Consider the following 13,764-nt stretch of genomic DNA (forward strand, 5'->3'; position numbering starts at 1 on the left):
AAGAGCACTGAGCACCGCCCTCAAGCAATTGAGTCATCATTAAAGCTACCGACTTATAGGCTTGGCCAACTGTTTTTCCTGGCAGCTTTGATTTCCATCTTAAGTTGCTTCAATAATAGTTATGATCCAGCAATCACATGCCTAGGTGCATAACCAAAAGGATTTGAAAGCAGGGACTTGAACAGATTCTTGTACACCAATGTTCATAGCAGCATTATTCACAGTGGCCAAAAGGTGGATGCAAGCCAAGCGTCCATTGACAAATGGGTGGATAAATAAAACGGTGTATCCACAGTGGAATACTTCTCAATCATGAAAAGGGATGAAGTTCTGGTCCATGCTACAACATGGATGAAGCTTGAAGACATTTTGCTGAATGAAAGAAGCCAGACACAAAAGGACAAATATTGTATGATTTCGATTATGTGAAATACCCAGAAATTCATAGAGTCAGATCAGAACGTAGATTCAAGGTTACTAGAGGCCAGGGTAGGAGAAAATATGGAGTTATTGCTTAATGGGTACAGAGTTTCTCTTTAGGGCAATGTAGAAAAGTTTTGGTAATGGATGGTGGCGATGGTCGCACATTACCACTGAATTGTACACTTAAAAAATAGCTAAAATGGTAAATTACATGTTATCACAGTAAAATGAAAGAAATAGATGAGGTTCAATTAAAATGCTATGAAATGAAGAGGAGCAGAGGCCATGCTGACATGACCACAAGTGGGAGGTAGGGATGTTCAACTTGAATAATTACAGCAAAGTCGGATGGTCCAGGGTTTGGCAAGCAGACCCTACATAAGCCCCTGTGGGCAGTGTGACATTTTGACAGACCTGATGGCCAGATTGATCATCTTTAACCTCAAGAATTATATACCAACTAAGTTGTTTGAAATGATGGGAAATAAATCATGTAATGTACTTTATTTTATTTTAAAGATATATTTTTTATTTCTTTCTTTCCCCTTCCCCACCCTCCCCCCAATTGTCTGCTCTCTGTGTCCATTCGCTGTGTGTTATTCTGTGTCCACTTGCATTCTTGTCAGCAGCACTGGGAATCCATATCTCTTTCTGTTGCGTTATCTTGTTGTGTCAGCTCTCCGTGTGTGTGGCGCCATTCCTGGGCAGGCTGCACTTTTTTTGCACTGGGCGGCTCTCCTTACAGGGCGCACTCCTTGCGCATGGGGCTCCCCTACGTGGGGGACACCCCTGCGTGGCACCGTGCTCCTTGTGTGCATCAGCACTGCACGTGGGCCAGCTCATCACACGGATCAGGAGGCCCTGGGTTTGAACCCTGGACCTCCCATGTGGTAGGTAGACGCTCTATCCATGGAGCCAAATCTGCTTCCCAATGTAATGTAGTTTAGAAGACTTTTCACCCAAGCCGGTTAGAGTTAAAATGCTTGGTGCTTAAAGAGATAACTTTCAGTCATCTGGAAAAATACCTCATTCAAAACTCTTCTTGCTGAAAGTGCTGGACACCTGGAGTGCTGCTGTCCCAGGGCCTGGGCATGTGTGTGGACTAATGAAGAGGCCCCGGATCTAGGGCAGGGAGAAGGTGCCTCCTGCCAAGTTTCCAGGTGTGTCCTTAACCGAAAAGAGTGGGGAAGCCCTGTTCTTGCCAACTAAACCAACCAGTCCTGGCCAAGACAGGCACTGAATAAAGAATAGCCCATGCCAGCAAACAGGCAAAGGTCTCCCCTTACCCTAGAATGCAGAAACATGTGTTTTGTCTTCTTTGTACATAATTTTCATGAGAGGAAGGCCTCTGCCTTTTGGTCAGGTGACCCCTTTTGGTCAGGTGACCCCTTCCCGCTTGTGGCTTTACATGATTGTAGCCCAAGAATCACACTATGGTGGGACTATGTTCTAACCTGGAATGGTGAGCTAGGACTTCTGAGTCCTCAAAGTGTGATCATTTTCTGTAGAATTATGTTCCTCTCACAAATTCATTCAAACAATATGGAGCACCACGAGGCGTGACACGTGAGCAAGACAGATGCTGTCCCTGGTATCGGTGAAACCAAGTGCTCCCGCCCTACCTTGAGGCATTCTGAGAGCTTAAAACAGCCATCCTGGTCTCTTTGGGGATATTTATCTCTTAACCTGGAAGAAAAGGTCTTAGAGGAAATGGAAATATGCCATGGTGCCTAGCAGAGAGTAGGCATGTGGCGAATGGTTGAATAAACAATAGTAATAGTTCATATTCATTGAGTACTTATTCTGTGCCAGGGACTGAGCTACTGCTTTCTCTGCAGCCCCTTTAATCCTCATAACCACCTTCTGAGGCTGGAACTAGTATCATCTCCTTTACAGTGGAGGAAACTGGTGGTTGGGGAAGTGAAGCAGTTTGCCCCAAACTACACAGCTTGTAAATCGGGTAAGTCCCCAGCTGCTGACTCCAGGGCCTGTGACCTTAATCACACTTCTCTATTGCCTCTCTACAGGGAACAGTGTGAGGTTTAGAGGTACACGCAGAGAGGGGGCTGGAGCTGGCTCCGTAGAGAGTCAGCCCTCTGCCGAGCAGCACAGTTGGCCGCCCCTTCTACTGCTCTTTATGAGAGAAGGTCATGCTAGAGAACAATCTCTGTGAACCTGGGGCTCAGAAATACTCTTTGATCCATCAGCTTGTTTTTGTCATATGATGAATGATTTCTCCACACAGGTTTCATCCTAATTTCACTGAAGAAGTCCAGGGAGATGAACAGAGATGAAGAAAAGAAATGCTTTGAAAGCCTCAGTAAAGAAGGTGCTATGTTCTACTCCATCCAAAAGCAGTAGATGTGTGAAGAGTCTTCCCTCTCGGGCCAGCAGAGCGCTGTGCCTGGCTCCACTCCAAGCCCCTGGAAGTGGACAGTAGAACACGTCATCGGTAAAGCCTTCTGCTCACACCTCTACCTCCTGAACATTTCGCAGAAGATGGAAATACGCTGTAACTTGCTAACCTGCCTGATCTGTACCAAGTCTTTGAGAGGTGTTAACCATGGTCATTTGTGGACTCGGGAGTGTGTCATTCTTCTTTTGTATCCTGAGGTTGGGAGGATGTAAAGATGAAGATTCCTTTTGCCTTTTCACTCCTTCATGCCTGGTCAATTGACTGTAAATAAATTGTCAGATGTGTCCTACACATGCATACACACACGTACATACACACACACAAACACGCTGTGGTCAAATGCCATGGGAGGCTGGCTCTGGCATGAGGGTGAAATCGGGTCCTGTAAGTCAGGGAAGGGATTCTATTCTCTGTTCAGTGCTCCCAAACCTGTTCTACTGGTTTCTCCAAAGTATTTAGTCCACACAAACTAAACTGTAATAGAAGCACTGGAGCGTGTTTTTGTTTCTGGGTCAAACTAGTGCGAGAGTGGAGTTGGCTTTAGCCATTGGTTCTCAATGCCTGAGCTGGAGGACAAACACCCCATACCTCCCTCCTGGGGCACAGGAGTGGCCGCTGTGACAAGCAGTCAGGTGGCAGAAGCTTCTTTCCCTTGTGCGAACAGCAGTGGCCTGTTGCGTCACTAAATGCTCTCCATCATTTATCCAGCCTGTTGTGGACAGCCTTTCATCCTTCCTGGACCATCTGCAGGATGGAGGTCTTCAACCTCCTTAATGAAAGCAACCCTCTTCTCTAGGACCATTGGCACTGTCACTAGGAACAGGTGGTGTTTCCATTGCAATATTGCCAGGGAGGTAAGCTGAGAGAGGGGCCAGGAAAGGGACCAGATTTGGGGGAGGAGAGCCAGCTTCTTCTGATAACACCTTTTCCCTCTCTGCCAATCCACATCCTCACCTTTCTCACTTGGCTCCAGGTGTTCCTTCTCAGCCCACCTGCCTCTTCCGGTTCAGCTCAGCACTTCCTTGTGCTCACTATGCTGTCTTTATCTCTCTCACCCACAGGCCAAGGGAGATGGCCACCAGAGCTGGGACTGGCCCTGAGAGCAGTCTGTCCTTCTTTCACCTGTCTTCCCACACCTGCTTCTTGAGTGGGCCCCAGTTGGCTTGGCTGTGGGACACTGAGCAAGTGACTGAACCTCTGAAGCCTCAGGTTCTTGCCCAAATGAGCGGGTAGCCCTGCTCCAGGTAGTACCTGGGTGGTTTGGAGACATTACAGGGATGTGGCCTGAGTGTGTGCTTTAACTCTGGAGACACCCATGCATGGAAGGCATTACTACTTCCCAATCACATCCTTCACGTCTCCTCCCAGGACCTGGTGCAGGCTCTGCACCCAGCCTGCTGGTGTTTGCTCTGAGGAGCTTGATTAAGCTTGATTAGGTTTTGACAACAGATGCCACGTTGTCCCCCTTTTCCTGACACTGGCTTGACCGTGTCAAACACCCTGTGTTATGGTGGCTCATCCACGGTTGATGAGTGACCTAGATGCCATGATGCTGACCCAGAGAGGATGCGACAGCAACCTCCCACCCTCGACCACTCATGTGAACGAGAGCCGAGCTGTTGCAGTGGAGCACTGACTCATGTAGGCAGGAGGCTGGATGGCAAAGACTAAAGAAATGACCTTCGATGTTTATGCATGCTCTGAAAAGAGAAAACTGCAGTAGAGAGGAAACGGGGTCCCCGAAGGCAAACTGAGGATTGAGACGTTCTAAATCTCCCCCCACATTACTGTATGGCCTTGGACATATGAATGACCTCCTGGAGACTCTGCATCCAGAAAATGATGATCATGTTAGTAATTCTCATCTTCCCGTTTCAAGGGACCATGGGGAGACAGATGCATTTTCTAAATAGAGACCTCTGTTTTCACATGGAGCTTTCATCTGTTAGAATTGATATTCAGGAGCTCGCTAATGTTCAGAGCCTTGGAGTGCTTAGCCAAGCTCAACCTTGGCAGGTTCAATTTATCAGGTCAATCAAGACAGTCATAATAATAACAAGATTGAGAGCAAGCTCCTTTTCAAGAGGGTACTTCCTTGAGTAGTGGTTTCTATCAGACATGAGCCAGCTTGTTGTTAAACACGAGGTTTATCATAGAATGTATTATCTTCTGTTTTTCTGTCCTTTATACTTTGATCTTTGATCCTAAGTTCCCTGATGAGTTACAATGGATGTATTGTGCTGTTTTGTGCTGAAGATATCCAGACACAAGCCAAGGTCTCCCATCGGCAATGGAGCTGGAACTGAGAGCTCTTGATATTGCTGAAAAAGTGCTCTGTCATTTACAAAGTATTATTTAATACCAAAGAAAATGTTCAGAAAATAATTGTTAAGCATCTTGGATCTTAATCACAGGTCCTGCTCATAAGATGAGAAGAAAAGGAAATGTAAAATATTGATTTACGTCTTTCAAATTCTTTATATATATGAAGTGCTGGGTTGATCCTGCCAGTCAAGCACCTCACCCTGCCTTGGTCTCTGGATGAACAGGGCTCTTCTCCAGCCTCCCTACTGAACTGACATTCTCTACCTAATACTAGTTGTCAGTTTCATTGAGAAATTGGTTGTTCAATATTTATTGAGGTCTCCATACTGTTCCAGAACAAAGACAAAACAGTAATCCTTCTTCAAGTCATCTTTATAAAAGGAGTTAGACTGCTGGAATGTTTCTCTCTATGTCTCTCTACATCCGTGTTCCCCTGGAGTTGAGGATGGGGGATGAGTGGGGGGTGGACATGCAGTACCGAGGGGGCTGACGGTTTGTTGCTTGCCTGCATTCTGGGGAAGGATAGAATACTCCGTCTATTTGATTGGCTGAACAGGGAGAAGTGGAATGTATACAGTTTCTTAGGAGGACAGTGAAGACAAGTTTATTTCTTAGGAGGCATGAGTGGGAGTGAAGTAAAGGGAATTTAGGGAGTTCCAGAGGGAACTTTCTGGAGAACATCGTCATGGAGACTGCCAAGACAAATGTCCCCTCTGAGCTTTGGGACCCACTGCTGGAAGGACTTGGGAACAGTCCCCCAAAGGCTGAGCTCTTGGTCTAAACTCTGCTGACCACAGAGCAGTGGGCAGAGATGGTTTTCCCTCCAGAGTACAGAGAGACTGAGGGCTCTGGGTGCTCCCAGCAGGGTTTCCATGCTTTGGACTGACTCAGTAAGGCCGTGAGGTAGGCCAAGTTCACAGGTGAACCTCCCACCCCTCCCTGCCATCTTTCTGCATCCTTGTACCCTCTCAGCATCTGCAGGGCTTGGCTGCTCTGCCAGCCACCCACTGCTCTCCACTCCCTGCAGCCCTCAGGCAAGAATTCCAGTCTGAGCTGTTTAACCCCTCTGTGTGTGCAAACAAATGCCGCACATCCTGCTAGGAGGGTGGCATGTAGATCCTTGGATTTAGCAATGGGATGGCTGTGAAGGGATCACTGAACTAGAGAAGAGGCATTCTAGGGTTCAAGGCCTCTTCCTTGCCCCTGAAACCGCACTTCAAACCTTCATTTAATATGCAGTTTCTCAGCACCAGCTCCACATTTTGGAGTGGGACACAATGGAGAGGGAGCCCCGCTCCCTGCTTTCTAAATGCTGGAAGTAGCCAGCTACGTCCTTTACCCTCAGAGGTGTCGACCCCCTTGGACTGGGAATTTGAGGAAGCCCATGGTGCCCTCCTGGCAGACTCAATTCTAGCACCCATCTCTTTCCCCTCCACTCACATCACCCTTGCTCAAGGGCAAGATCCTAGCAGCAGCTCCCCGAGAGGAGAAAACAGAAACACCCATGCAGACTTAATGTACAGATACCCCATTGATCCTGGGGCCTCCTTTCCCCTCTACTTCCAGGCCCCGTAAAACTGGGGGCACTGTATGGAACCCCTCAGCTTGGTCAGGGCCCCTGTGAGAATCAGCTGCAGGTGAAACTGTCCTCTGTCTTGGAGGTGCATGGCCTGATTTGGGGGCAGCAGAGGCTGGCAGGCATCCGAGACCAGCTCCTGGCTCCCTCCAGCCTCTCCCGGGCAGCCTGCCACCCCAATTCCTGTATTTCTTGTCTGCCGCACGCCTGCGCCACCCTGGGAGGAGGATTTCGCCTCGGGAAAGGGGGAGGGTGGAAAGCCTTTCTCCTCCCTTTCTCCAACTGCAGAAAAGGATGGGGTTCCCATCCCATGTCCAGGCTTTGACTGGAGGTTCGCTCGTGAGAGACACCGTCCCACATCTCCATCGCCGTCTGGAGCTTTGCACGTCGAGCCCTGCGAGCAGCAAGGAGTGGGCTGATTAGCCGGCAGCAGATTGGGACGCAGACATGGCGGAGCAGCTGTCGAAAGAGCAGGTGGCCCAGTTCAAGACAGTCTTCTCTGAGGTCGACCGGAACGGGGACGGCAAAATCGACACCGAGGAGCTGAAAGCGGCGATGCAGACCCTGGGCTACAAGGTCTCGGACGAGAAGCTGAAGATGGTCATGCGTGCAGTGGACAAGGACGGGGACGGTGCCATCAACTTCGAGGAGTTTCTGGAGGCGATGACTAAGAGGATGAAAGGCCGGGGCAACAGTCAAGAACTGCGCGCGGCCTTCCGTGTCTTCGACCTCAACGACGATGGCCACATCAGCGTGGCTGAGCTCAGGCAGGCCTTGGACAAAATGGACATGGAGCTCTCGGAGGAGGAGCTGGAGGAGATGGTCCGCACGGCCGACGTGAACCAGGATGGACGGGTGGACTATGAAGAGTTCGTACGCATGCTCAGCGACTGAGGCCCCGAGAGGGACCCCCACCCCACCCGCCCCTCTGTTCTCTCGGGCCGACTCTGGTCCCCTCTGGCCCCCAGGGCCTCTGCTTTGTGGTGGGTACCTAGAGGGAAAAGTCTGGGTTGGTGAATGGCAAGTTCACTCCCAGGACCTGACTCCCCTCTTCTCCCTGCGGTGAAATGGGGGTGCCCCAACCTCAAAGGGCTGTTGTGAGGCATCCCAAGAAAGTGTGATGGTCTGAATAAAGGAACGTGAATGCCAAGTGGGGTGCAAGTCGGTGCTTGAACGTGCGATTGGCAGGTGGAGAGCCCTTGCTCCCCGAGTCGTGGCGCTTAGGAGGCTTTCTGAGCCTCTGCTCCTCTCCTTTGGTCCTGGTGGGAGAATTCACTCAAAAAGGTCAGGTCCACCACAGGCCTTGATGCCCACCTAAGACGGAAGGGGGGGGTGTTGGTATTGGGGGCCAGTGGGCAGCAGGGGAGACCTGTTTCCTTAGCTCCGGGGTCTGCATGAGCTCCTGGGACTGGGAACGCTGCCTAAGCCCCAGCCAAGTTGGCACCCTTTGTGCAGAGCCAACTGTTCTCCAACCTCAACCTAAAAAAAAAATGTGTGCATGTTCTGTATTTGAGGTACAGAATCCTATAGATTTAGGGGGGAAAAAAAGATGTGTGGGGGGCAGTGAAGGAACAGATTTACTTCCCTCGAATGAAAGCAAAACAGTCCAGAAATGGCTAAGGACCAGAGGGGGGTGGGGGACGGAGGTGGCACTTGAGGACTTGGGGCAGGGGCCACTTGCCAGTCAGCCCGGGGGGCAGAAATCTTAGCATGGAAGGTGTCGTCAAGGCTGAGGGCCGGTCGCTGGGGGCAGGTCTCCGAGGACCCCACCCCCGGCTGCCCCTCAGACCCTCTCTGGTCACAGCCCTCTCCCAGCCCCACTCAACCCTGAGGGTCCCTCGAAAGGTGCAGCCAGAGAGGAGTTGGGAGGAGGAAGGCAGGTGGAGGCAGACGACCGAGTGTCTGACAGTGGCTGCCCCATCTTGCCCTGATAACAAGTGGAGCCGTCACTTAAACTTGACTCGACGTTATTTGCTGTGTGGTTTGTAAAAATTAGACCAATCCTTGGCTGCTTGCCACAACTCCAGGTTTCCAGGGGTCACTTCGTATTGGTTCTCAGAAACTGTCAAACCCAAGTGCCTCGATTTGCAGATGGGAAAACCGAGGCCCCAAAGAGGTTGAGGGACAGGCATGCTCACTGGCGACGTCAGATAGACTGCGGGGCAGCAGGGGAGGCAGAAAGAGCGCTCAGACGGGACACGCAGAAAACAAGCATTATTTTTCCAGCATCTCCAGAAACCAGCCGTGTGACTTTGAGAAAGTCATTTCATTCCCCTGGGCATCTGTTTCCTCATTTGTGAAATGAGTTAGTTTTTTTTTTTATGTTGGGGTTTTTCTTGTTTTTTTTTTTTTTTTCCCCCAGACTGAATGGAATTTTAGTTCCAACCACCCGTGATAATTTACTTTACCATGTTCCAGCTCGGGCCAGGTCGCGGGTTCTCAACTCACGGTGGGGAGGGAGGCATCGACAACTTACCTGGGGAGTTATTGCAGCATGTGCGTGCCCAGCCCTCTCCCTGCCCTCCCACGGCCCACACCCAATTCCACCACATGTGTGGGCAGGTGAATGGCAGAGCAGGGCCGGTTTATCCCCACGTGAGCACAGAGCACAGCCAGGGCAGGAGCTGGGCCAGGTCCCTCAGGCGGGCTTGCCACATAGGCGATGCTTTCCCTTTATTTTTTTTCCCCCACGGACATTTCCCGCGTGTCACGGCCGTCTCTTGTGAGCTTCCCACACTGTCACCTTTGTCACGGTAGCCCTGTGTTGTGCGGCCGCAGCTCCCTCCGGGGCTCGGGCTATGGCGAGCGCAGGTCTGGCCAGCCGGAGTGGGGGTCCAGGGTTGGAGGGCTGGTGGGGAGAGAAGACTGAGAAAGGCAGGGAGGGGCGTTCCACCTTCTAAGGGCACCGATGGGTTGTGGAGGAAGAAGAGGTTGAGGCAATAGGAGGGCAGCAACAGGGAAAGAGAGCTGAGGCAGCTCTAGGACTTGATATGGTCATTTGAGGTGGCGGGGTGGGGCGGGGCGCGAGACGTGTGTCCCCTAATAAAGGGGCACATAGACGAAAATAACCCTCCCCAAAAGGCCATGCGTCAATGTAAGCAGTGTTAGCATTTTGCTGTGTGCCTCCCTTGTTAGAAAGGTAATTTGCACCTCCAGCTCTATCTTGGAAAAAGTCAAAAGAATCTACAGAAAAATTATTAGAAGAAAAGTAAGTGAGTCCAGCAAGTTTGCCAGATACAGGGTCAATATGTAAAATTTAAATTGCATTTTACATAAATAAGCAGCAATTAGAACATGAAATTTTAAAATGCCACTTAAAAGAGCTTCAACAAACATCAAATACCATTGGTTGACTTTGGAGGATAAGGGCTCAGGTCCTTCAACTAACAAACTGGGTGACAGGTCATTCCCTTTTCCCTACTTGAAGGGTGAGATAAAATCTGGAAGACAGGAAAAAATAAAAGACATTTTCTATAGCAGCGTTACTAACAAGGGGTTCCCTTTCAGATTTGTGATGTTGGGTAAATCTAGGCTCTCGTTTGCAATGGTGGCCCAATATCCAAATCCTCAAAAGGAAAAGGCACAGGGACAGAAGTTCTTGGGTCCCAGAAAGGAAGGCCTTTGGCTCTGGGAAACACCCATGATCCAGTTATCTAACTGAGCTTGCATTGCTCTTTTGGATAGCTGCAATCCCTTCTCTTCGTCCTGTTTTGTCTGATCTGTGCTGGGGAGAGTTGGGGAGAGGAAGGCTGCCTTGTTTAGCTTTTCCTAGCTATGAGGGGTACCCACTGGGTCTTCTACCCCAGCAAAATCTACCCAGGAGCTTACACAAAGAACTGGCCCCAATGGCCTAGGGGAACATATGATAGGAAGAAGCTGAGGTTGACTTGCCCCCAGGGTAAGCTGCCAGGAGACCAGGCTCTGGAGACCTCCATGGGGTGGGGAAGGTATCAGGTCAGTTCTTCTTCCCCAGAGAGCAACCAAGGCAGCTGAACTATGGGTTTAGGATGGCCAGATTTCCCAGTTTGCTTGGGACTGAGGGATGCCCGAGACGCAGGACTGGGGAGAGTTGGCCACATCTAAGTGGAGATGGAGGCGTGGGAGGTTTGGTGGAATCAGGACCAGAAGGGAATGAAGGGGCAAGTTAGGGCACCCAAAACCTATCCAGAAACCAACAAGCATGGGGCTGCGGACAGAGACTTGAGTCAGGGCCCAGAAGGCCTTCAACCCGGTTGACTCATCTCCAAAGAACTTTCGTTGTGGCAAGGGGAGGGGTGGGCTGGGAAGGGGAATGTCCCACATCCTCGCAGATCCTCGAGGCCTCTGCTGCAGGGGCAGATGGAAGGCACACTGTCTAATCCAGAACAATCTGCGCTCCACATAATAACACCTCACTGAGAGTAGCCCATGGTTTCCAAATCTTTCTCCCCCATCAGATGGGATGCATTCTGGTCTATTATTTACTGCACCTGAGGGCACCAGGGTGCCTGTGATCGTTCCTCAGCACTCAGTAAGTATTAATTCAAGGAGAAAGTCCCTGCTTCCTCCTCCTCTGCTCTTGGAGCCTGAGCAGAGACAAGGTATCTGAAGAAGACAAGCTGGAGGAAGTCATCTGATGGGGGCAGGCCGGTCCCCTGGGCAGGAAGGGTGGATGCTGAGTAAAGAGACCACCCAAGAGGGAGGCCCCTGGGGTCCGCAGTTTTTAGGGGGAGAGGTTGGGGCCTGCTCACTTGCTGTCCCTGGAAATTTTGCCTGATGGGCAGGAGTTTGTGGGCACCAGCTCCCTGTTTCCCAATCCCATTCCTGCCTTGCTTCCAGGATCACTTCCTAGCAATTTTCTCGAAGCTCCATTCCTGACCCTTTACGACAAGGTCCGCTCACTCACCTCCGCCCTCTCAGGTGTCTGCTCTGGCTGCCTCCCCTTCCTGGAATTGTGTGCTCCTGTTCTCCATCCTACTTATCCATGAGCCCCCCAAATTTTCTTCTTCCTAAGCAGAGTCTCTGGGCAAGCCAGCCAGTCTGATCTTTCTCATCTCTGAAATTTGGCAGCAAAGATGCCCTCTCATTATGTGGGCAGGGTCAGGGGGCCAGGGGCAGATTTAGGGGACCTTGCTCCATGCTAGTCATTCCCTGGGCCATATTAGAATGGTGTGGAGGGGAAAGGTGCCTAGCAGGGAAATTAGGAAAAAGTCTGCCCTCTGCCCCTCCACAGCACACATGTGGAGAACCATTGGTTTGCTCTTAATGGTTTCTTATTGGTTTCCAGCATCTTAGTTCTCTTTCCCAGATGAGAATGTAAGAGCCTCTGACCAAGACAAAGGCTCTTAGATTTCCTGGCTAAGGCCCCCGAAAGCAGCTGTTGAGAACCCAAGAGCACCTGTCTGGCTTAGGGGAGGCCTAGGGGAAGGTGCTGCCGGCAGCTGGGATCCTGGGGCAGGGGGGAGCCCGTCTCCAGGCGGGCCTCACCCCCCCACCCCCCCACCAAGCCTGAGCTCTCCTCACAGCTCTCCACCAGCTCTTCCTACAGCTGCTCTTGAAGGAGCGTCTGGGCCAGCGGCTGCGCAAGCGGGGGCAGGAGCTCCCAAACAGGCAGCGAGAAACAAGGGGTCAGGGGTCCCGCTGCTTTGGCCAGGACTCAGAGTCCGCCAAGTAGGACCCCTGGGTTCCAGGCTAGGGGCTTGGGGCTTGCTTTGCTGGGTGGCTTTTAGTTGGCCACGTTCCCTCTCTGTGCTCAGTTGCTCTCTGTCAGTGTGGAGAGAAGGAAATAGAGGGAGAGAATCGACATATTTCATTAGGAAGGAACTTAGCGATCTCCAGTCCAATGGTTCTTATTTTAACCACCAGAAAGGGCATGGGGCATTTTCAGTCTCACACAGCATTCAGCATCAGCCCAGGCTTCTCCCCAGCCCTTCTTCACATGCCATGTGGTGCTGGTTTTTGAATGATGCTGGGACAGAAGCTGGACAAGAAGGGCTGCCCAGGGGAGCAAGGCAGGCCTTCCTCTGGTTGGGAAACAGCAGAGGGGGAAGCCAGGGAGAATGTGCCGGCTTTGGGCTGCCGGACCCAAGCCCTCGAGCTCACCTTCCACCCCCTCAAACACAGATGTCACGGATTCCCAAGGGGCGCAGAGAGAGCTGTACACTGTTTCCTCCTTCAAACAGAAATACCTTGACTTATTTTCTGATTATAAAAGATATTTGGAAGAGAGAACGCACTGAAAAAGAAATTAGACAGCAGTAGAAGGTCAAATGGAGAAAGAAGAAACCTCACACAACCTTGTACCTGCCTTTTTCTTGCCCGTACATTCGTCTGTACACATTTGTACATATCTTCTCCCCATTACCTACCCCCCAAATGGTATCAGACAGATGGCTCTGTAGCCTGTCCTATTTAATGTTATACTGCAGCTGCCTTTGCTTGTAAAAATAATGGAGACTCACATCATTCCTTTGAGTGGCTGCTTGATGTCGATGACTAACTGGTGTGCCCCACCTGTGGCCTTTAGAAGGACACAGGTGAGCGTTTAAATCCCAGATCTGCCCCTTACGACCCACGCAACGTTGGGCAAAGAGCTTCGCCTCTCAGCGTCTTGGCTTCCTTACCTGGACCACGTAACAGATGCCACAGGGCCAGGAGTTTCTGTGAGAGAGCACCTCACACGACGCCTGCAGAAGGAATCGGGGGCCCCCCCCCACGACTTCCGGGGCCACTGGGTGGCCGAGCAGGAAGAGCCCCCACCTGCACGTGGGCTGGGGGCTGTGCCTGCCTTTTGCAATCCCGCCCCCGGCCTGGCAGCAAAGCAGCGCTTGTTCTGAGCAGTGCGTGTTTTGGACAAGTTCCCCGATTGCACAACGCCGCCCTGCATATGAGGGTGGGAGCAGGGATGCGGGTGACAGGGGCACGCCAGCACGCTGGGATTCTATCAGGACATCCATCACTGCCTGCGGGTAGAGAGGCATCCCCGGTGTCCAGCTGGCCCCAGGCTCCAAGCCACCCTGTCATCAGACAGGCCATGCCAGGGTGC

The 13,764-nt window shown here is 51.2% G+C and overlaps 1 protein-coding gene and 1 long non-coding RNA gene across 2 annotated transcripts; one reads left to right on the plus strand and one right to left on the minus strand.

The window, feature by feature from the left end:
• The first annotated feature begins 3,506 nt into the window (after window positions 1-3,506).
• On the plus strand, window positions 3,507-7,884 carry LOC105744587 (calmodulin-like). Its single transcript, XM_012519196.3, has 2 exons — window positions 3,507-3,693; window positions 7,029-7,884. Exon 2 carries the CDS (start codon window positions 7,188-7,190, stop codon window positions 7,632-7,634), a length of 447 nt encoding a protein of 148 aa, XP_012374650.1. The 5' UTR covers window positions 3,507-3,693; window positions 7,029-7,187; the 3' UTR covers window positions 7,635-7,884.
• A 1,141-nt stretch (window positions 7,885-9,025) lies between these two features.
• LOC139437080 (uncharacterized) lies at window positions 9,026-13,495 on the minus strand. Its single transcript, XR_011646630.1, has 2 exons — window positions 13,343-13,495; window positions 9,026-9,588 (listed from the first exon to the last, which is right to left on the minus strand). It is a non-coding gene; the product is annotated as an uncharacterized lncRNA (long non-coding RNA).
• Window positions 13,496-13,764: the final 269 nt, after the last annotated feature.

The sequence above is a fragment of the Dasypus novemcinctus genome, chromosome 20 (genome assembly GCF_030445035.2).
Source record: "Dasypus novemcinctus isolate mDasNov1 chromosome 20, mDasNov1.1.hap2, whole genome shotgun sequence".
Lineage (NCBI taxonomy): Eukaryota > Metazoa > Chordata > Mammalia > Cingulata > Dasypodidae > Dasypus > Dasypus novemcinctus.